General features: G+C 45.5%; 1 protein-coding gene and 1 pseudogene across 6 annotated transcripts in view; both read left to right on the plus strand.

The window, feature by feature from the left end:
* The window catches only part of d4 (double PHD fingers d4), a 238,169-nt gene that overhangs the window by 96,728 nt on the left and 116,626 nt on the right, over window positions 1–24,815 (plus strand). For all 6 annotated transcript variants that reach the window (XR_012829468.1, XR_012829470.1, XM_075698246.1 and 3 more), the window contains exon 5: window positions 4,582–4,730. Coding sequence is in view for 4 of the 6 variants with exons in the window: in XM_075698246.1 (XP_075554361.1) it covers window positions 4,582–4,730 (149 nt within the window). In the remaining 2 variants the exon portion in view is untranslated. The remainder of the gene's footprint in view (window positions 1–4,581; window positions 4,731–24,815) is intronic.
* Window positions 15,556–17,137, plus strand: LOC142588041 (uncharacterized; annotated as a pseudogene).

Raw genomic sequence — 24,815 nt, forward strand, 5'->3', positions numbered from 1 at the left:
GCGACAAGTGCGTTAGGATAGCGTGCTCCACGTGCACAAGGAACGCCTGTACAGCCGAGGAGGTTACAGTAGTGTTCGCTTGTGCAGGTACAAAAGTGAGTACAAACACATGTTAGTAGCCCAATAAACTCGTAGCACATCCTCACGCCAGAGAACGCCACTGTGATAGTAGTTTTGTACAGCATATGCCTCAGGCCCTTGCGTTTTAAGGGCACTCTTAAGGCACTAGTGCTTCTTGCAAATGTTTGCATCTGACATATTTTAGTATATCATCCTACTTTCACAATGTATCTTTAGTTTCCATAGTACACCTTATTTGTCATTGCCATAATTTTATTGCATATAGGCGTTAAGAAGTTTACAGTGACCATTTTTTTTTAGGCTCCTCTACTCTTTTTTTTTACGCTCTTTTTACTCATTCTTTAGGCTTTTGGCTTTACTCTTTAGGCTCTTTACTTTATTTTACACTCCTTTACTTAAAGAGCAGCCTTTTAGGCTCCTCTTTTAATTTTCTTGAGTATAATTTATCCTTCACCCCAGCACAGCGTGGCCTTCACAAAACTTTTTCATGTGAAATACAACTGGTTTCATTCACTCACGAGCTACATGGAATTTTGGATCGTTGTTCTTTTGCCGATCGTATTTTCTTAGATTTCTCTAAAGTGTTTGACAAGTTTTGCCACAGACTTCTCTTGTGCAAATTAAGTAAACTTAATCTAGATCTAACCTTCTCATGTGGATTAAGCTCTTTCTAGCAAATGCACTCAGTTTGTTTGACAAGGTTTTCTACAGACTTCTCTTGTACAAAGTAACTAAACTAAATCTAGATTTGGCGTGGAAGCTTGGGCTTGTTTGTGAAATATTGAAAAAAAGGACCAGCAAACAAAATACAAGGACACAAGAGAGCAACGTGCACAGAGCTTTGTGCGTGTCGCTCTCTCGTGTCCTTCCTTTCTTTTCGCTGTGTCCATATTCCAATAAATCTAGATCCTAACCTCCTCACGTGGATCAGCTCTTGCTAACAAATCGCACTTGGGTTGTTACAGTTAGTTACTTTAGTTATCTTTTCAGTGATGTACACTCTGGGGTACCCTCAAGTTCAGTTTTTGATCCTCTCCTTTTTTATCATTTATATTAATGACCTGCCTGCTACACTATCCTCTTAATGTACAATTGTTCGGTAACAGTTGTGTTACTTTTTGTGAAATAACCAATTAACCAACATTAACAAGTTGCAACTTGATCTTAACACAATATCTAACTAGTGTAATTCATGGTTAATAGAACTAAATATTAACAAATATAAAGTGCTACACGTGCCCCGTGGTTCTCGCCAACAAACCACTTACCACTTAAATAATGTTCCTTTAGAAACAGCTAACTCTTACAAGTACCTAGGTGTCTATACAACTACAAACCTGTCATGGTCAATTCACATCGAATGCATTATTAACAACACTAACCATATGTTAGGCTGCACCATAACTTTTCTAGCTCACCTTGTAACCTAAAACACCTACTTAATAAAGCACTAATGAGTCCTAAATTAGAATGTGCTACTTGTGTATGGTATCCCGGCCAAGATAACCTGTTAACGGGCTTAGAACTTGTCCAAAATAACTCAGTTCGATTTATCTTTTGTAATTATAATTGAACTGTGAGCATTTCTTCCGTGAAATCTTAGTCTTCGTTTACTGTCTGTTTGATGTAGAATTGCACGTCGAGCACCCTTTCATAGCTTTATCCTACACTGCACACGCAGTTCTTTACAAGACCACATTATGAATCACACCAGGTTGAATACCTCTATAAAGTTCGGACCTATCTATGTAACACAAAACATTTTTCCCAGTCTTTTTTCCCTCGCACGTGTATAACTTGGAACCACCTTCCCATTGATATTGTAAATATTACTGATAACAGCCTTTTCCGTGAAACATGAGCTAACATTGCATAAGCATGGATTTTTTTTTCTTTTGTGACACAGCAGCTAACACTGCACAGAAAAAAATTTTTAGTGATCTAACTATGCGTTTTAGACATATTAATCACTGTGTCTTGTTTACATCTTATGTACCATATCTTCTTTTACACGACTCCCCTCTATAACGCCTCTGGCCCTGAGGGGATGTTAAATTAATTAATTAATTAATAAAAGACGTGTGCGAGTCTGCTCGAAGTGGAGCAAGACAAGTTTCACTCATTTCGTTGTTTTTGCATTTTTTGGCAAGTGATTGTTTTATTTTACCTGTGAACCATCAAGTGGGATTAGTGCAGGCTTGCACAGGTATTGCACAGGTGCTTCTGTGGGGTGAAGGGGGTAGGGTGGGGGTTGTGTCTCAATCCTTCCACGAGAGGTGAAGTCAAGAGCTCTTCTTGCTATAAAAACTCGACTGGAACTTTCGGTGCATGCGACTCAAACAGGAAGTGAAAGTAAATGTACTTTCTAGATTCTTGTCATTAAGCATGTGTCAATTTGAGTGGGTCTCTTTGTGCAACTGGTAGGGAGAGCACATGTAATTATGTATCAGGTGGTGCGGTCTGTAGCAGTGGCAATCCATTTGTTGCCAGCTGTAGAGGCAAGGAAGGAACTGAGGAGGTCAAGACCAGCTCGGAAGAAGGGGTCAGATGGGACGTCAAGGGGCTGAGGGAGGCCAGCAGGAGGCATACGGGATTTTTTTCAGCTTTGGCACAGTTTACATGCAGGGACGTAGCAACAAACGGAGCGGTAAAGACCGGGCCAAAAGAAGCGACACCGAACGCAATCGTAGGTCCAGGAAACTCCAAGATGACCAGCGGTTGGGGCGTTATGCAGCTAGCCAAGAACGCTCAAAAGCAGATGCATAGGAACGACAAGCAGCAGTTCACGTCCGTCTGAGGGAATGTTGTGGCGATATAATGTGCCATCTTTAAGCACGAAGAGGCTAAGGGACAGATCGGGTGCTGCGGAATCCAGCTTCTGAATAAGCTCACGTAAGATGGGATCATGGCGCTGTTCATCACGGATGTGGCTTAAAGCAGAGAGCGAGAGTACACTTGCAGGTGTGTCATCAGAGGCTTCAGGCAGATCCACAGGATTGCGAGACAAATAGTCAGTGCCCCGGGGCAATAGGCCCTCAATAGGCCCTACTTATAAGAAACAGATTAAGTGTACTCTTGGAGCCGCAGTGCCCAGCGACCAAGGCGCTCAGTGGGATCTTTAAGGTTGAAATGTATGGTGATCGGTAGTGACAGGGGAATGCCGGCCATGTAAGCAGGGGTGAAATTTGCCCACCACCCGCACGACAGCAAGACACTCCCGTTCCTTGATGGAGTAGTTCTATTTGGTTGGGAAAAGGAGGCAGCTGGCATAGGCGATAACAGGGGCATGTCCATTCTGATGGTGGACCAAAACAGCACCGATTCCGTAGCTGCAGGCATTGGCGCAGAGTTCTGTTGGAGGGCAGCCATATAAATAAGCTGGGACAGGGGGCGGGGTCAGCGACGTGATGAGGGTACGAAAGGCGGCAGCCTGGGCAGCACCCCCCCAAAAAACGAGGCGCCTTTCTTCAGGCATATTGCTGTAACAATGCTTACTGAATGTGCACCAACAAGCCCAGCAGGAAGAGGAAAGTTGTAACATTGTCACCTGTAGAAGGGAGCGCACTTCCTTGCGCAGCATGCAGACAAGCTACGTACACATTCTTGATTTGGAACAATCTCTAAACAAAGGATTTTCTGCACTGTAACCTTACTAGACATTCTAGTAACATTGGTAAAGGCTGAATTTGCGGCTTGCATGATTTTACATGTCAATTTCTTTCTGCTCTTATTGTCCACCGTTAATGGCTGGTTGATGCATTGATAATGCGGGCCGAGTATCATTCTGACCACTGATGAAACGCGAAAAGCAAGAACAGGAATAACATAAAAGGCATCACTAGAAAATCACATCCACAGGCTATTTAGACCAAAGGTGCGCAGCAATGTGTTAAAAAACTTGGGCCATATTTTTGGATGATCACTTTCGAAGATACTTTCATTTTCAACATATTTAGTGTGAGTAGCACTGGGTGACAGCGTTTCCACACTGTGATAAGCTTGGCCCTGTGCCAAGAATGCTGTCACTTGTAGATGCCACTGTGTGTTGTGCTAGTTGTGCAAAATTGAAGGTATCCTCAAAAGTGACAATTCGAGAGTGTGGCACACCTTTCTTAAACCCTTGGAGAATGAATTCGCTAATTTTCTGGGGAATCTGGTATTTTGGACTCTCAATTATTCTAACATTCTGGCGGTCCCTATCGAGTCTGAATTATCGGTTAGTGACTGTAATTGTTTTTCCTAAGTTTATTGAGCTATGCACGTTTCTATTTGTTCTTTGTCTTATGAAAGCCATGGCTCTGTCACTTGTTTTTTCTTGCAAGCTTGACTGTTCGAATGCGTTTTTCTTCTCTTGTTTGACATGTTCTGTTGGATGTTCTCCTGTTTTTGGTTCATGTTTTTTTTTCTACCCCTTGACGCAATGCTTTAACTGGAGCCTTTGAGGCACGTAGATAAATAAACAGGCAAACAAGTAAAAAACAAGCTGTGCCGCCCATGCAGTATGCGGTGTGCGGTACAAGACGCGCCCTGGCCTGTCGTACCACTATGCGCACAGCCATATTGCCAGCAGCAACAGCGGCACCAGCAGCGGCAGCACGGCCACGGCCACCCCGGCCGACCATCACCCACCTTCAGCTGCGACCCAACAGGTGGGTCCACATTGCCCCCCACTAATATGGAAAGCAAGCAGTGAATCACAGCAGTAGTGTTTGTGAGATAGAAGGTAGGGATGTCGTCTGAGCAGAGTGCTGCATGGTGTCTCTCCAAGTTGGGCTTGCTGTTACAAATTGGCAATACAGTTGCCAACTGATTTGACAGATTTCAGATGTCACGGACCTGCTCGATTATTTGGACTTTGCCACTGCGTTTCCAGCTACTTCATAGAACCAATGGATAATGGTGACTGAAATTTCAGATATTGCATGGTGTGTCACTCCAATTTTTGTCACTGATAAACACACAAGGGTCATAAACATGGCAGTTGCAAACAAAGTTGTCACTATTCAGACAGCCACAGGTGCCCTCACTTTTGTTGTCGAGGTGCTCCCTCAGGTTTCAATGTGCCATGTGACCGCTGTGAAGTATTTTTCAACTTAGCAGCAAGCCGCAGCATTTCCCAGTTGCTGCAGTTTGCTGCTCAGTGCTGGTAAGGCTTAGCAAGTAGGGATGGCAAGTGTCAAGCTTTCACTAGAAGCTTGTCTTTGATAAGTTTGTACCTGTAGACTATGCCATGGATTAGTAATGTGATACAGTCACATCTCGATATAACGAATCCCGCGGGACTTCTAAAAATTTGTTATTCTGAAAGGTTGTTGTAGTGAATGCCCCAAAATTAACCATTCCACCCATCAACCCATCAGTTCATAAGTTGCCACCGTTTGAGCTATCCACAAAAACATTGCTGTTGGCTCTCAGCCCGCGCAGTTGCCGTTTTCCATAGGTTCCGCCACCACGCACCACTGAAGCACTGTGAGTGACGTGCGCAGAGCAGACGCTGACACTAAGAAAACTACTGGCACAAAAGAAGCTCCACATCGCTTTCAAAGCGCAATGTTTTTTGTTTGTTTGTTTTCACATTCCTTGCCATGGACACCACAACTGTCTTGCTCGAGGTGGACACCTGAACTATTCCAAAGTGCAAGCACGTGTAAACGACACCATCTGAAAAGTGCAATTGCCTTAATCAACTCTGGTTCTTTGAGTGTGTCCGAGAGAACCAGACACGACTCTTTCACAAGCTCCAGCGACTCTGGTTTACGCAACTGCTTTAAGTTCATGGCTGAATTCAGTGCGGCTTGCTCAACTGGACACACTACTGTCTTGACGTGCACCAAAACTGGGCGATAATGACAGCATTTACCTGCTTTGTTGCCTATTGTGCCAAAAGCAGGGTAAAACTCAGCAGAGAAAAGCAACGCATTCACCAAACCTCGCAGCCAAGAATTTGGTGTACACCATGTGTGCATGTCACGTAGAAACGTTTTTTAAGGAAGCATCATAAGCTATCAACGGACACATCGTCAGATTCAGAAAAAATACAGAAAGACATCTCTAACGCATAGGGGCGCCGGAATTAAATAAGTGTTGTCTTTTAAAGGGTCTTAACCCGAAGTTTAGCTTTAATGTCAGACATACCATTCCATGATCCGAAATTGCTTCAAATGTGTCAACACTTGAATCATGGCTGAGGATGTGGTCGTTTACAAGAAAAAGATCTGTGCTTTGCGTGCGAGTCGGTGTTTTACAAGTTGAGTCAGCCCATGCAGTGCTCCCACTCCTGTGCCAAATTGCACCAAATTGCATCAAATTGCACCAAATGAGATTTCATGTGCCATCCTGATAAAAAAAGCAAAATTTTGCGCCAAAATACTCCAAGATTAGTGACTTCACATTATGTGTATGGCAGCATTGATCCACTGACTTGCATAGTGCACATGACTAAAATGCCTTCATAAATTGAACTTGACATTATCTGTACGTTGCCAAGCGATAATTCGGGCTCAATGGGGACATCCTAAAAGACCGAATAATCAGTAGTCGAAAATATCCAAATTCGTCAAGAAACAAGTGACTTTATTCCACGAGTGGCTAAAATGATGCCATGTTCTCATATGACCACTTTCAGGGATATGATCACTTTCACGCAATTTCGTGTCACTAGCGTCGTCGGCGTCTACAGTATTCTTGGCATTGTGTGCCAGGGGCACCAACAAAAGGGATCATCTAAAAAGTTTTTCCTGTGTACACATACGCTTGCCTACGATGATCTGGTCACTCTCTGCCCTTTTCATGCTGTCACCACAGATAGACCAAAGTGCAATCAAACCATGCACCAAATCTTCAACCTTTGGTAACATGACAGGACTGTGATTTTTTAGCAAAGTCTTTTCTGGTGCCACTGCATTTTGCGCTTTGTCATTGGTAAGAGCGGTGCTTCGCCTGCTTTATCATTGGTGTCAGCCGGCTGGGAACAGTGGATGATAAGGGTGGCATATAGAGTCAAACGAAATGCATCGCTACAACATTTTGACCCAGAATTCAATCACACTATCATAGCTGAATGACAGTGTTTTTTATAGCAACAGTCACTGTCCTCGTCAGTTCAGACATTGAGGGTGAAGTCGACGCCGCTTAAACAACTTCAAGTCGCTGCGACTGTGTCAATGAACAAACGGTGTACATGTGGACGCAACACTGCAGGACTCACAAATGGCTTGCTGGGGTTCGCTTGCCGTGTGGTTACGGCACAGTTGGTATTGAATTATAACTAAGCTTCGCTAATTTCGGTTTCCAGGAGGTGCCGCCAATGTGGCTCAAAACCATGCTGCGGCGATGCCAGTGACATATCAAAGCAAAATATGTATTGCTATTTCTTCTGAACTTCGCGGTAAAATTAGCATGCAGTTGTGCAGGCCGAGTCCGAATTGTAGAGTCACATACCCTAATGGGTCTGAAATTTTGGTCGTACTTATACATTAAATTCATGGGCCAGTGATGGTGGCTCAAAGTAGTCCAAATAATCAAGCTTCTTTGAATTGGTGGTGTCCAAATAAACAATCAATGCCAGTTGTGAATCGACCAGTGGCTGAACAGAGGCTTCTGCTTTACGAGGAAAAGCAGACTATATTGAAAAGTGCCTGGTGTCGTCTAAAGCAATGTTTGAGCATTACTAAGGGCTCATCAAGGCTGGCCTGGTTCAGAAGAGCATTGATGACATTGAGTCTAGCCAGGTGTTTCTGACTGACGCTACCTGTATCCTTCCTGAAAACATGGTTTAGCTGGCAGCTAGCTGTCAAGGAAAAATTCATGATATAAAAGGCAATGTCTGGGCAGCTTCACTCAATTTGAAGTAAATTGCAGCATGCTGTGTGAACAGGTTTGTTGTCTTAAAGTTATACTTATAATTAAAGTTATACTGAAAATTAGGTTCTTCCCCCCTTTTTTTATTTAGAGGCAGGGCAGCATTGTTTTACAGCAAGCAAATACTTTCCAGAACAACGCTTGTAAATTTTAAGTGTTCAAAATAGCCTAGGACATGTGCAGCAGATGGCAGTTGTTAGCTCCAAGGTGTTCCAAAATCTGCTCCAAAATTAAGATATTGCTGCTCCGAAAATTGCTCTAAATCTCTATTTATCAGTGGCATCATTGACCAGTGAAAAGAGCAATGTGAGTTAAAGGTTCTGCTGCCGCGCAAAGAGTCACTTGACCAATTGACTGATGGGATGTCGAAATTGCCAGCAAGCAAAAGATTCTTGCAATGTTTACCAGTGTCACACAAAAATTAATTCTGATTGTAAAAAAGAAATGTCACATTTAAGTAGTCTGCACTGTCTATCACCGAAAGCTTTCTGGAGGGTACGGGGCTTCGACTCTCCCCTCAAAATCGGAGTTGCTTCTCTACAGGCTGGTTTGGCCCCGGAGGAGGCCCTCGCCGCTTAATTAGGTACGTATTATGCTAACCACAAGGGTTGGGCTGTCGATTCCCGTCGACTGTATTAGGGTTCTTGGCTTGCTTCTTTAGTCCAACGGCAGGAACTCACAGGTTTTGGCCCACATCACCTTCAAAACGGAGGACATGCTTAGGCTGATTTTAAGGGTCTCAAACCGCAGGGAATGGCTGAGGGAGAGCAACATTTTTCGGCTGTACCACGTGCTCGTCATGAGCCATATTAGTTACGTTGCATCGGCACTACGTTGGTCTAGACACGAAGAGGATAAACTGGACACTTTAATGCGGAAAACTATCAAAAGGGGGCTGGGACTCCCCATGAGCACAAGCATGGACAGGAGCCTGGGCAACACCCCATCGGAGGTGATTGGGGTGCAGAAACGGTCGCGTGGCTCTCCTCCATCAAGGCTGGGCAGCGTCTCCTACAGTCAGTGACAATGAACCTACGAGGTGGAACCCTTCCCATGTAATGTCCATGCGCAGTACAATGTTGGCCAGTGAAAGGCATGGGCCAGGTCTCTGCCTGACTTCGCAGCTAGATGTCCGGGAAAGGTGGCTTTCGTTGATGCGGCTCAGTATGGCCATTCCAATAGCTGTGCGGCTGCGGTTGTTGATCATTGCGAACGCATACTCAACTCGGCTTCTGTTTGGAAGGTGTCTGCCTCTGTAGCAGAGCAGGTAACAATAGCTCTAGCGATGAAGGACTCTTTGTGTCCTGAGATATTCACTGACTCTAGGGCTGCCGTCTGACCCTCTGCCTCGGGGTGATCACTAGGGAGGCTGCTGCTATGCTCAGTTTGGGGAGTATGGTAGGCCTTCACACAATTACCTGGTTCCCGGCCCACATGGGCTTTTGGGTTCACCCGTGAGTTCCCACCGTCAACGAACTTGCCCATAACCGTGCGCGAGAAATCACATGTCGTGGCGGTCAGGGCGGGTCCGCAGGCAGGTTTGTAGAGAGCTTGAAGGATCAACTGAGCACCTTTCATGAAGTTCTCTCTCAATATACTACGGAGCATGCTAGACCCGATGAGCACACATACTGAGACTAACAAGAAGCTCCAGATTATAGCAGACAACTTCTAAGGTACAGACCAAGAACTACTCGACGCCCTTCAGAACAAATACATAGCACCCCCACCCATGATGGGATCACCCGACACGATGAGACCATACACGGGGAAGCCAACCCTAAATTAGACGATGAAATAATGCGTGCAGAAGTGTACGAGGTGTCACAAGCCGCAGTAAAGGGGGGACGCGGCCTTCACATCGCGAAAAATAACCGAAAAACCAATTTTTCAAAAATCACATTTTCAGTTTTTATAACCCTTTCTCTACCTGATTCCAAAATATCTTCCCTGAAAACCGCTTAGAAGTGCTTTAAAAAAATTGTATCCGCCACGGCGACGAGAAGTTTGGTGGAAATCGCAAAAAGACGGCGTTTTTCAAGCCACGATATCTCCGTAACGGCGCAACCGAGCGCCGCCATCTTCGTCGCAACAGAAAGAGCATTTCTTCAACTTTAAATCTGCCGCCTTCCCGGCCTCCTCCGAGCGATAACAAACGCAGAAAAAGCAAAAGTTTCAAGGTCTCGCGGAGGTTCCTGATTGGCGGCGCGCGCCACGGTCTCCGGAGCGGTTGCCCCTAGCAACGGCAGGCGAAGTGCCGCGTGTCGTCTGCTCTTGCCGCAGCTACATTCTCCATCACCCGTATCACGAGCCTCTCCATAGTTTCGGTAGCGGCTCCGAAGCTCCGTGGCGTAGTTTTGCGTTGGATCTCGGCTGTGATTATGGATCAGCGATGGCGCAAGAAGAAATACAAAACTTCGCATCAATTTGCAGCCATAAGCGCAAATCTCCGATGCCCAAAAATAAAGCGTCGTCAACAGCTTCCAGTGCTGATTCTGCTGATGCTCAGTGCGGCGCGGACATTGTGGACACACAGCAGCAGTTCCCTTAATGTATGGATGCCTCGGATCCGCAACCTCGCGCGCCGACGACTTGGACCTGCAACCAAGCACCTCGCGCGCCGACGTCTCGGACCCGCGACGACGTATCTTGCGCGCCGACGTCTCGGACCCACGACAACGCACCTTGCGTGCCGACGACTCAGACCCGCAACCAAGCACCTCGCGCGTGGATGAAATGCAGTCGAGATTCGGCAGTACAATTCAGGCTCACTTGGAACCGCACTACATATCGATAGAAGCTTCTCGTGGGCGAGCCGAGACAATGCAAGCATCACTCAGTTCTGTTTCGGCGACCGAGAAAAAAATGAAGCTCACAGGTGAGAGTGGAAGTTGTACCGATGTGAAGTGAAGGGAAGTGAAGTGAAGTTTACTTCCAACACCGAGTCGGAGGTTCTTGGGCGAAAAGATGTCGCATACATTTTGAGAGTGCCCAAGGACCTATTAAACAGCAGCAGACAGATTGCAAAAATAATCATCTGAAACGCTGTACAAAAATATAGGCATGAAATATAATACACGCAACGCAACACCTTTAGTGCACAACATAATTGCATATAGTACAGATGTCACAAAATCCTTATAAGCACTTGTGCAAAGGCAAAAAATAATTTTATACATCAAAATGAAATATATACCAAATAGCAAAATAAAGATGTTGTTCGAATGATTCTTACATGTTTAAAAGCATATTTCGCACATGTTTCTTGAATTTATATTCTGGTAGTTCGAATTTGGTACAAGTTAAGAATTTGTTCAGTATTGCTGGTATCTGGTATTGAAGAAGACATTCTCCGTAGCTTGTACGGGAAAAAGGAACTGGTAAAGGTTGATTACGGAGAGAGTATCGGGGGGAGCTATCAAATGAATGCTCATAAAGCTTGTTCTTTTTTGTATAAAGTAGTACTTTATATGTATAAAGATCACTTGCTCTAGTAATATCGTGCTTTATGAACAGCTGATGAGTACGCAGTTTGCGAGGGTGCCCATAAAAATTTTCAAATATTCTGAGAACCTTCTTCAGCAACACTTCGAGTCTGTTTAGGTTTTGAACAGTCGTTTTTGCCCATACTAGCGCACAGTAAGACAAGCGAGAGTAGAAGTGGCCGTAATATATAGCTTTCTTTAGCCATAATGGAACTAGGTTTGATAACCTGTACAGACAGCCTACAGTTTTGCCCAATTCAGAAGCAAGCCTGGACACATGGGTATTCCACGACATGATTTCCTCGAACCAAACACCAAGAAATTTTTGCTTGCGAACGCACTCTAATGTTGTGCCTTGAAATGAGAATTTCAGATTAATACATGGTTTGTTCGTAGGCCTAAAAATAACGTATTTTGTTTTACGTGCGTTTAATGCAAGTTTGTTTTCATTTAGCCACACTTCCAAATGCCTTAAATAATTTGTTACAGTAACTTGGAGACTTTTCATTGAATCAGCACTAAAAAAGACATTCGTATCATCAGCATACATAACTAGTTTTTCTGTGTAAGAGATATTACATATATCATTAATATAAACTATGAATAATAAGGGTCCTAAGGTCGAACCTTGTGGGATGCCTTGCTTAAGTTCAATTTCTGCTGACGTTAAGCTTCCGACTTTAACATATTGTTTTCTGGCAAATAAGTAGTTTTTAATAAGTTGAAGAGCAACACCACGTATTCCGTAGTCAAATAATTTTTGTTCTAGGATATCATGTTTTATACTATCAAAAGCCTTTTTCAGATCAAGAAACAATCCAACTGTATACAGCCTTTTTTCAAAATTGTTTAGTATCTCTTCTTTTACGTTTAATAGGGCTAATTCAGTGGACTTGCCTTTCTGGAATCCGTACTGAGCATTGTTTATTATGTTATACTTACTAAGAAAGTTCCTTAGTCTGCAATTTATGGCAGATTCAAACACCTTCGATAGAACGGGCAAAACAGAGATTGACCTGTAATTCGAAATGTCATTTAGAGCACCACCTTTATGCACAGGGCATACACGCGCAAGCTTGAGATCGGAAGGGAAAAGTCCAGAAACGAACATACAATTAATGATACGAGCCAGGGGCTCCGAGATGAGATCCGCAACATACTTCATAGGCGCCGCACTTAATTCATCAGAACCTGTTGCGACATTGCTACGTAGTATACTTACCGAGCTTAATACCTCAAACGGTGTCACTGGGGCTAAAGTAATTGTGTTAGGCTGTCTTACTCTACGGCAGATTCTTTCCCGTGTACTCTGTTCAGAAGGCGGAAAATAGTCGCCGGAGGGGGCAAAATATTCATTCAAAGCCATAATAGCCGCATCATCGCTCATGTCTTGGGAGAGGGCTTTGACGTTGAAGCGCGTTTTGTTTTCCACAAATTGTCCCAGATTATTAACTGCATTCATAGTATATCTCCTTAGCTTTTCTTATGTCGGCATTTAGTTTATTGCAATACGTTTTGAATTCTTTTAGAGCGGCTAGGTCACGTATTTGAACAAACTTATGATACATTTTGTTTTTTATTTTGATTCTTTTGTGAAGGCTCGTGCTGATCCATAGCTTTCGGGTTTTCTTTTTGTTTAATGTGTGCGATACGATGGGAAAATTGCTATCGTAACATGCTTTGAGATAGCGAAAGAAAATGCTATATGCGCGATCAGAATCCTGTTCTGCGTATACGAAAGACCAGTTCGTAAGCGCTAGTTCTGAGCGGAATTTCTTAAGTGTGAGCTGGTTTATGACTCGATACGTTGTTTTGTCAGTGTAGTTAGGTTTGTTAGGTGCAGTAGAGAAAAGAGCGAAGACTGGTAAGTGGTCACTGAGGTCGAGTGAAAATAGGCCTGAAGCAATCTTATTTGTTGGCGCGTTTGTTATGCAGACGTCCAGCAGTGTGGCACTATGATCAGTGATTCGGCTGGGCAGCCTAATGGTGTTCAAACAATGATATGTGGACAGAATAGTTTCAACCTGCACGGTGGCTGCGTCATCGCTTATCATGTTGACATTTATGTCACCCATCAGAAAAAAAGGCACGTGCAATAAGTTTAACTTACATATAAGGCTTTCAAAGGTATCAAGAAATTCAGACTTTCTGCTCGTGGGTGGCCGATACACTGCAGTAACTGCAATATTTGGTAATCGTATTGTAATACATTCGAGGCTAGTGGTCACGAACGTTAGCTCATCAATGACATCATGCATAAGACAATCTTTCACATACAAGGCTAATCCTCCCCCACTATTGGTAATCCTGGTAACACCATTGTATGTGTAATAGTCTAGTTGTGAAGGAGTGTCATTCGGAGTGAGCCATGTTTCTGAAAGCAGTATAACATCAAATTTTATAGCTAAGGAATCAAGGAATGTGCTGAGATCAGAAATTTTGTTTTTAATACTGCGCACATTTAGATGAAAAGCACTGAAACGCTTTCCAATATGTTCGGCCGTTTTGTTAAAACTGTCCGCATCATAGTAATGACAACTGTCAGATAGAGCCATTTCGTAGCAAATTGAGTCATTTAAAAGTGTCAGTTGGGTACTTAGTGACACATTTGGTCCAAATCATTGCGTTCAGCGATTCGCAGCACCTCCGATGATTCTGTTTTCCTGGCAAGAACTTTGCCATTATTTGTCCATACGTACTTCCATCCAACATCACACTTCTTAGCTATAGCAGCACCCAGAAGTTGTTTCCCAAGCTGAGTTATGTTTTCATTAACAAATATATGATCGGTGGACTGGAAGCCAATTTGGTTAGCAGAAAGACGCGCTCTCTTGGCTTTAGTGAAAATAGCATTTCGCTTTTCTCGGCGAACAAAGCGTACAATGATATTCTTCACCTCGGGGTGCTTAGTTCCTATTCTGTGACAAATATCAATATCTGTGGAAGTTATGGGTTCCCCAACTGCAGCGCAAATTTCTGGACTACTTCAGAAGGATCACCTTGATTAGGCACACCCTTGATTTCAAGGTTGTTTGCTCTGGTATACGCCTCCAAGTCTTCAACTTTCATGCGTAATGTCTTTGTTTCCATCGTGAGAATATCGTTAGCTTTCCATGCTTCTGCGAGTTCTTTTCGCAACAACTTTATCTCTTCCGTGAGCGGCTTAATGTCATCACAGACTGAACTGCAATAGTCCACACTTTTCTTAAAGTCGCGAAGTTCCTTCCGTATTTCTCGCTGAAAGACTTCTAGCTCCTTAGTCACCTTTCAACAAAACAGCAATAACGAGACAAAAAAAGGGTCGATGGTGTTTGGTAGCAGTGCTAGCAACAGTATAATTAAGATGAAGGAATGAATCCTCACCTGTCCTATATACTGTCCGTGGCCTAGAATGCTGTCCTCTGCGCAGGCGCTCCCGTTCCGCAGCACCAAGCCACGTGTCGATTTGGTAGAACTGCGCCGCGGGTCGACACGATCGGTATTGCTTGGGCTGTCCGTTGAGTACTCCAGTCGGTGGTACCCGTTGCAGCGCACGGCGATAAAGATCCCAGCAATGTGATGAGCTGTGTACAGAGAATGCTTGTTACTGATGTGAATCCTGCAAACACTGCTGCCAAACTGTGGTCAGAGCAGAAAAATCCCGGCTTATATACTGTCCGTGGCCTAGAATGCTGTCCTCTGCGCAAGCGCTCCCGTTCCACAGCACCAAGCCACGTGTCGATTTGGTAGAACTGCGCCGCGGGTCGACACGATCTGTATTGCTTGGGCTGTCCGTTGAGTGCTCCAGTCGGTGGTGCCCGTTGCAGCGCACGGCGATAAAGATCCCAGCAATGTGATGAGCTGCGTACAGAGAATGCTTGTTACTGATGTGAATCCTGCGAACATGCTACCAAACTGTGGTCAGAGCAGAAAGATCCCGGCTTATATACTGTCTGTGGCCTAGAATGCTGACCTCTGCGCAGGCGCTCCCGTTCCGCAGCACAAAGCCACGTGTCGATTTGGTAGAACTGCGCCGCGGATCGACACGATCTGTATTGCTTGGGCTGTCCGTTGAGTGCTCCAGTCGGTGGTGCCCGTGGCAGCGCGCGGCGATAAAGATCCCAGCAATGTGATGAGCTGCGTACAGAGAATGCTTGTTACTGATGTGAATCCTGCGAGCACTGCTGCCAAGCTGGTGGATGAGTTTTTGGTTGTGGAGGTCACAGCATTGAATGCTTTGTACAAGAATGCCTTGTGCCAAGAATGCTCTCAGCCAGGACTGACTGTTCATTTGAGAACAAGGCATGGATTGGCTGCACGAATGCTACTGACCTGCAATGCCTGCGGCATTGTTTCAAGTGAATGGTCATCGCCGCGAGTAGAGGGTGGTAAGGCTTTTGACGTGAATATGCGTGCAATGCAAGCAATCAAAACCACCAGCAGAGGGGCAACTGCACTGATTGACTTTTGGTCAGTAATGAACATTTCACACAGTGGCTTGTACCATAGACATTCCAAAGACATCTGAAATCAAAATTCAGGCCTGCTGGTGAGATGGCTGCGGCAAGTGTCTTTTCTGATGCTGTGGCAGCCGTGCGAAAAGTTTTCAGCGAAATGGACCTGGCATTCACAAAAAATGTGACGGTAGTCTACGACGGGACATGGATGACACATGGTCATGCATCCCATGTTGGTGTGGGCACAATAATTTAATTTTACACTGGTCTGGTGCTTGACTGCGTTGCGCTGTCGAACAGATGCCATGGATGCACGCTTGGGCCGAAAGGAAACGATGAAGGCTACAGTGAATGGAAAGAGAATCACGTGTGCCAAAAGTACACCGATGCAAACTCAAGCCGAATGGAGGTCGAGGCAGTGTTGATCTTGTTCAGAAGGTCACTGAAAAGGAATGACCTCCGCTACACATCTATTGTTTGTGATGGGAATAGCCGTACTTTTCAGGCCCTTTGTGAAGACAAGGCTTATGGCTTCATTACATTCAACAAAGAGGACTGTATCAATCACGTGAAAAAAAGGATGCATACAGCCCTGCGAACACTTGTCTCAACAAGCAGAAGAAGTAAACCAATTGGGAGGAAGGGTGGCCTGACACAAGACCTAATCAAAAAGCTCACCAATTATTATGGCATGGCCATACGTAACAATATTGAAGTAGATGATATGCAAAGGGCCATAATGGCAACCTTCTATCATATCACTTCAACAGATAAAGACCCTCATCATGAGCTCTGCCCTCCAGGACCCCTCAGCTGGTGCAGACACCGGGCTGCAGAAGCTGAAGGTAAAGCTCCGCCAGAACATAAGTACAAATTGGCAAGACATGTTTCAGCTGCGTTGCTGCCTGTGTATCAATGTCTCTCGGATCCTCAGCTACTCAGCTGTTGCCAAGGCAAGAAGACTCAGAATGCAGCCGAGAGTCTCCACTCTGTTATTTGGTCAATTCTACCAAAAGAGCAAAATGCTTCATTGATCGCAGCGGAGACAGCTGTCAATGAGGCAGTCTGCAAGTACAACATCGGAACGCTTCGTGCATATAGACAGTTTTGTGCTTCACTTGGCTTGAAGCCAGGAAAGCATTCCCTTCAAAGAGCTGCAGAAAATAATGCCCTACGAAAAAAAAGGCATCTAAAAAACGTCAGATGAAAGGCCACATGCCCAAGAAGCCCCGCTGTGCTAAGGACACCAAGGAATACAATCCTGGTGCATTTTAGAAGAGTGGAGGCAAGGCAAAACTTTGAAGGCCTTTTTCTCAAAACTGTGTTTTTGCCTTTCTGCTCAGTTTGCGAAGCTGATTCCTTTGTTATCGTTTAGCCTATTCTGACTCTTTTTTTTGTCTTGTTCCTTGGGTTACAGTGCAGGTCGTGACATTCTTGCTTTTAGGCCTGGACGTTTTATAAATTTATGATGTGGCTATTCGTTCACCCCGAAAGTGTGCTTGATACGAAGGTAACATAAAAAATGACACTCGAAAATATTTGTGTTGAAAAAAAAAGAAGCGAGAATGTCACGGCCTTCAGTGTGCATTTAGCTATGCAGTCAGTACTTAACAAGCCTTCTATCATGTTTTTTAAGTTCCCCAGGCTCATCACAAAGTTCGAGGTTGAAACATTCTGCTGAATCAAATTTAATAAAATGTTCTCAAGGTATCACTCTGAAACTTTTATGGAAGCATCAGGGACACATTCTAAACACTTGTGCCAATTTTCATCAAAATCCATGAAGAAATAAGGAAGTTGATTTTCAAAGCCACGTCCCCCCTTAAACACTCGGCACCGGGCCCAGACTCGATCACAAATTCAATTATTCGAAACACTGATTCAGCAGCCCTAGCGAAAATAACAAAGATTTTCAATTGCGAGTACTGGGTCAAGGGTGACTAGCACCACGAATGGAAATCGGCTAAAGTAATCATGATCTCCAAACCAAAAAAGAATCCCTCGATCGATACACTCCGGCCGGTATCGCTCACGTCCTGCCTAGAAAAGCTCTATGATAAGGTGATCCATAGCAGACTGCAGCGATATCTCGAAGAGCAGAACTGGTTCCCGGACTCCATGATAGGATTCGGCACAGGTTTATCATGTCAAGACGTGTTCCTCCTGCTTAGAGACGAAATTCTGACTAATATATCGTACGGCGATGAGAGGCTAGTCCTAGCACTAGACCTCATAGGAGCCTTCGACAACGTCTCTCATGCTGAATAGTCGAGGAACTCGAACTCGCGGGTTGTGGTGAGCGTACCTACAATTACATAAGGTCGTTTTTTTTTTCAACCGCAAGGCACGCATCAGTATTGGCAATATCACATTGGAGTAATTTAATATGCCTAGCAAAGAACACCTCAAGGAGCAATAATATCGGCCCTGCTCTTCAACATGGCGATGTGTCGCCTCGCACGTGATCTGGATTATATACCTGACCTAGGTTACACACTCTACGCAGGCGACATCATGCCGTGGGCGAGCAGAGGTTCCTGAGGGGATAAAGAAAATGTGCTCCAAAGCACAGTATTAGCAGTGGAGAAATTTTCCCGAGGAAGCGGGCTGAAGTGTGCATCCAAAAAAGCCGAGGTCATCTGGATACATGCGAAAGACTGCAAATCCAAAGGGTTGATTAACATTGTGGTTGAGGGCCACACTGTCCGAGAGGTACCCACGATGTGAGTCCTGGGTTTGTGGCTTAAGGGAGGAGGAGGGGATCAGAAATTACTTCTTTGTTTCTTGAAAGAAAGGGCTGAAATTTGGCACACACACTGCACATTGCAATGAAGAGACAAATCTAAAATTTCATTACGATATCTTCATTAGTTTTTGTTTTATAAGAATTTATATGTTACTTGCTTGTGGAAAGCCTGGCACAGTAACGAAACACGATAGGGAGCTGGGAACACTTTGCATGTTTCCCCAAATGTCTAATCTACACCATGACAGTGTCTGACTTTTTTTTTTTTTTTTTGCGCTAATAATTTTTTGCTCAACATAACATGCACATGACTGTGCTGCACTGCATGGAGCCATGTAGTTATTGTGAAATAATTAAATAATGGAAAGATAAAGAAACATTTCAGGACTGTCTTTAAGTACAGCACAGCTTGTGGATCGCAGCAAAACAAACTGGACCAAAATCGGTCCAGCCATTGTTGTGCTACGCTTTCCATGAGCGAGGTGATTGACAAAAAAAGTGCGATTGAGAAAACTGGCTGCAAAGTTTTAAAAGCACTGCAAATTGATTAAAAAGCACCAGGGCTGCAATATTTTGAATCATTGCTGTCAGGCATCTTCTTACACCTTTGCCTCTCTGTTTGGTGGGCTTTGTATGCCTTCTTCAGGCATTCTTTATCCTTTTCTTGAGCCCTCTGAGTAGTGCATGACCACCATTTTCACTGCCAGACTGAGCTTAATATCGCAGTGTACACCCACAGAACGCAGTTGTCATCTTGGGCAGAGAGTTATCAAAGAGTTCATCGCGGAAACCTGCACAATAATGAACTCACAGTCACAAGGGGTTGAAATTTGTTCTTGGCCTTGCTGGTCCATCAAACTGAACTTCCGCTCAGTTGCGGAAACTGCGCGAAGGGAGTCGCGAACGCTGCATGTCTGTGCTTCTGCAGTCACTACTGACACAAAACGTGGTTTGAGGCGTGTCTGAATCGTGCGGCGTTCGGGCAACGATTCGTCTGGTGAGCCTTGAGTCACCATACTGTATGTAGCTCGTTGACGGTTGGGGCTCACTCGCAGGCTGCGTGTCCCTGTCGCACGATGTGTCGGAAACAGGGTACACCGTCTCTGCCGGCGATGGTGACCTTCGACCTGCATCGCCTCCAACGATGCGATCTCGGTTGCTGACTTGCGCGGCTTTATGCACAGGTACGAGAGCCTCGGTCGGCACGTCTTTCGGTGGCTTGGTTATCAGTGTGGATGGCACAGGGCGATTGTTGGCTTTGCTGCTGGAATCGCACGGTGCAAAATAATGCGGCAAGTTATCCGCATGTTCAGTTGGGTGCTCCGCTTCTTCCACTGGCCGCCGTCTGTTTCTCGGCGTAGGAGGCTTGTGCTTCCGTTTTCCAAAGGCATGCTTCGTTTAAAAGTTCTTTTCAAACGAGCGACGATCCATCACTGACCTGGGAGCTTTCATAAATCCGAATTCTGCGAGTGTCAAACGAAGAAAGACGCCGGCGTGGTTTTCAAAGCAGACAATTGCGGTCCGCTGCGGTTGCCAGCTTGCTCGCTGCTGCAGCAGCAGCCAATGGCGAGACGCCTTTCAACACGGCAACCAATTGGAGGACCACTTTCATAGCAGGGCCCGTGTGACCGCCTCTCGCAGACCTGCGCTTTTTTTGTTTTTGTGTTTGTTACAAGATGACGACAACCGAAGAATTCAGAAACGAAATGGTGAAACTTCGATTTTTGGAACGATACCAAGATGGCGGCGTTCGGTGGCGGGAAAGACGAGTTAAGGCTCCGCGAACTGCGGTGATTTTACGCGATTTAAAGCTGTTTGCTTGCCCTACGCACTGATAAATTAATTTTTCTCTGGCACTTTTAGTGTGTTTTCAGCCAAACCATTTTGATACAATGTAGATTAGGCATTGTAGATACCGAAACGCGTCGTTGCTAAAAATAGTTCTTTTTTGATTTTCGCGATCTGATCCCCACGTCCCCCCTTAAGAGTGACGGGAGAGCAGCACAGACTCTCAAAACCCTGAAATACACAACCCACAACATAGCCCAAATGATACCTCGAGTGACGCATCGAAAGGTGGGCATGCGGGAAGACGGCTCATACAGGCCTTGGTAATTAGTCGGATCACGTATGGCTTACCTTACCAAATCCTGAACAGGGAAGAGGAAAAGCAGGCCAACACAATAATTCGAACCGCTTTCAAGCAGCCCTAGGCCTGCCTAAATGTACCTCCACGGAGTGCTTGCTAGCATTGGGAGTACATACAGTCGAACCCGGCTATATGAAACTCGAAAAAAAAATGCCTCTCAGTTCGATATAGAGCATAAGTCGATATAAGGCTGCTAAATAATTGGATGTCATAAAAGCACATACCATTTATAAAATCACTTTATTGATGAAACTAGCTTAGTTTCACATGAAATAGTCCTGCATTTTCTTCTGCACGCACTTCTCCACATACTTCACGCACTTCTCCACAACCTTCCGCATTCGTGCAAAAGCACCAGACTAGTGCGAGCGCACCAATCACTTCGGAGGATGTGGGCAAAGGACCGTCGTTGCTTTCCTCATTGTGCCCACTTTCACTTCTGCTCGGTACGATGTCGGCAATGTAGTCTTCGTTTTCGGGCTCTCCTGTGGTCGTGACACCATCATTTGCACTCACAAACTCGTCTACCGTTGATTGGTCAACAGCTTCCGGAAATTCTGACAGCTCGCTCCAAACTTTGGCAACACTGGCAACGGCTTCATCGCATTCATCAGAATTTACAGTCATCACCGAGCATGCGGAAGCCGGCACGGCTGAAGCAATTTTGGATGAACCACTCGTACACGGCCGCGCTTAAACGTCGGGCACCACGGGCACTGGGTCGCGAGTATTGCCGCTTTAACCCTAATCTCCCCCTTATGCTTCAAGATCGTGCTCCTTGGAATCTTGCACGCTGCAGGGACATGCAACTTCTCACCGTGTTTGACCCGATTTATGAATTCGAGCTTCACGACGAAAGGCGAATTCTGCTGCTTCATCACGGCAACACTGCGGGAGAAGGCCCACAAGGCGCAAATACAATGAACCAGAAAAACAGCGAGATAACTCGCACCTTCGCCATCTTGCATGACGAGGGCACAAGAGCCTCCGATTGGCTGTCTGAGCAAGCGCTGCGGGTGGGCCAGGATCATTTTTTGCAAGGGGGTGTCGACGGCTCGTTCGAGGCAGCGCGGTCACGATAGGGGGACGGTTGGATGGAGCCGCGTTGCCAGGTTTACCCGCCACGGCGAGGGAAAGCCAACTTCTGGGGGCACTTTTCCGGCGCTTAACGTTCAATATACCGGGAGTCGCTGCTATTTTTGTTCGATATAAGCCCAATTTTTGCTATATATACTCATTGTAACTATACCTTGTCCAGAAATTGTTCGATATATAGAATATTTTGATGTAAATGGGTTCGATATAGTCGGGTTCGACTGTAATACTTTCGATGGACTCAGGCAAGCCGCTCTGATGCGACAGAGGGAACAACTCAGCTTCATAAAAACTGGTAGGGCAATATTGGCTCTACTCAATATTCCAGCATACCCCATTTATCCACCGAACAGGCCTTACCTCTCCCTCCTTCGGTAAGATCCAAAATTACAGTAGCTCCAATTCCCAAGAACATGCATCACGAGTACAACAAGGAAAGGCGCCAAGCTTGCGCACAACATATTTAATCAATGTACTCTAATAACTCTAAGTACTATACATACGACACGGATACAGCTGCGTATGCAGAGGTGACCAAGCAGCACTACCAAAAGAGGTATGCCCTGGAAGTCATGAACGCGATCTGCCAGCACCAAATAACTACGTCGGCCATGGCAGGATCCCCCACCTCGGCCGAAATGTTAACAGTGGCGATCGCCCTCGCTCGTGCAAAGTGTCCACAAAGGGACTCGGTTGTAGTCACCGACTCCCGGGAGACATGCCACATGTTTCGCAAGGGGCACGTGACTGCGGCTAGCATCACAATAATTCTCAAATCTTTCAACCATCGTCATCGCCTACTCTGGCTCCCGGGACACGCGGGGGTACAAGGGCATGAACAGGCTAATGCGTTAGCTCGAGGGTGTACCAACTGGCGTTCTCTTCTAACTCTAACCACTTGCACTATCCCTCTCAAAATCCTATCAATTTAAATGCCAAAGATATCCTTGCTCATCGGCGCGGAGTCCGCAGAAAATACCCACCGCCTCACCCACAACTTAGCAGGGAAGAGGCCACCGATTGGCGCAAAATACAGACTGGGGTATTTCCCCATCTAAAATTGCTAAATGCCATGTATCCCACTCGCTATAAAGCCAACTGCCCTTGGTGCGGTGGCATCCCCACCCTAATACACCACGGGAATGCACTAAACACCCTCATAGGGCAAATAGCAATGACACAATGGAGCAGTGGCAGGCACAACTCACCTGTTCCGACTTGGCAGGACAAAAGTCCTCAATTAGCCAGGTCAAGGCAGAGGCCAGTGGGGCCCTGGACTGGGGGCTCTGACCACCACTCCTTAAGATCTCTTCCTGACAAATAAAGTTTCTCTCTCTCTCTCTCTCTCTCTCTCTCTACATATATATATATATATATATATATATATATATATATATATATATATATATATATATATATATATATATATATATATATATATATATATATATATACATACATACATACAGTGAAACCTCGTTAAACCGTAGTTGGCCGGAGCTCGGAAAAAGTATGTGCTAAACGGTAGTACTGTTTAACTGAAATAGCATGAGATTGACCACTTACCTGTCAAAAACGGAACTCGGAGAGGGTGCGATGAAAGGGGAAAAAAACGTGCAGTATTTATTCACTTCGCGCGACAAGTGTTATTTTCGTTTGATGCCGCGGCGGCCTAGCTGCGACAGCGACCTCAAAACTTACTGAAGCTGCGAGGCAGATTTTCAGCGAGCCCCCTCTTCTCTGCGAACAGTCGCATGGCTGATTCCTCGTTGGCGTTACGTATTCTCCGTGCACGCGCACGGTAGCGCTGCAGAAGTCGCGGGGCGCTGTTCTGACTGATGCGCTGATTGCGGGGTGCTGTTCTCGTTGCGACGATTGCATTCATGAGGCTGACGTAATGCGCAGCTTCTGCCACTGTCGGGCCTGAATCGCCCGTGCTGTCGCTTTCCGTGTCGTGCTCATCACTGTTGCTAGCCGACACTTCGGCAACAACAGCGGCAACGATGGCAAAAAGTTGAACCTCGTAGCCGACATCTCTTCACGATCACAGCAGCGCTGCTGAGCAACTTTGCATTCCACATGCCACACACCGTAGTCAACAGCAGATCCCTGTCGCATGCCAGCGCCAACTTCTTTGTGTCACATTCAATAGCACGAACAATGTCTAATTTTCCATCTATGCTGAGCATGTAGCGTCTTTTTTATCTGAGCTTCAGCATGACGCGAGTCCTCGCTTGTGCGACGCCACAACGCTCTCTGGCACGCCGCCGAAATGTTGTTGATTTTGATGTGGCTTCACGCGCAAACGCATAGGGCGCTTCGAGGCCATTGTTTCGATCTCTGAGGCTAGTTGTTCTACCAGGCCGCCCAATGGAGATGATGCGCCGCCATGTTTGCACGACGAAAAATGGAAACACTGCGTGCTAACCGATACGTACGCAATAAGCTGGTACAGTTTATGCGGATGCAAAACACATCATGTTCAATGGCCGCCAAGTCGGGAATTTGACTTTACTACTTTTAAAGCGAAACTACTGTTTAAGCGAGTACGGTTTAACGAGGTTTTACTCATATATATACATGTCTTAATATCAACTGTCAAGGCGGAGGTACCCCTCCCACATTCCAAGCTCACTAGACCTCAGTCGTCAGCTCTCCGAATGCTGCAGGCAGGTTCGTTACAGTCACGTAGCACGTTTAGTCACTTTGCTGAAGGCATAGATCCAGGATACCCTAGCTTCGAGGCAGATAACTGCACACTCGCTCACATGCTCTGGCAGTGTCCGGCATTACATAGCGCCAAGTTCATCGCAGAGCAGGACTGGGAGAGGGCCCTTAAAAGCAGTGAACTCTCAGTCTAGCTCTCAGCAGTCTAGGAGGTCTGCTGGTCTGGGTGGACGGCCACGGTCTTCCAGTACCGGCGTGGGTGCGGGTAGCAACTGTGGCAGACTCTCTTACGGGGG

Source organism: Dermacentor variabilis, chromosome 7, assembly GCF_050947875.1.
Source record: "Dermacentor variabilis isolate Ectoservices chromosome 7, ASM5094787v1, whole genome shotgun sequence".
NCBI classification, from domain to species: domain Eukaryota; kingdom Metazoa; phylum Arthropoda; class Arachnida; order Ixodida; family Ixodidae; genus Dermacentor; species Dermacentor variabilis.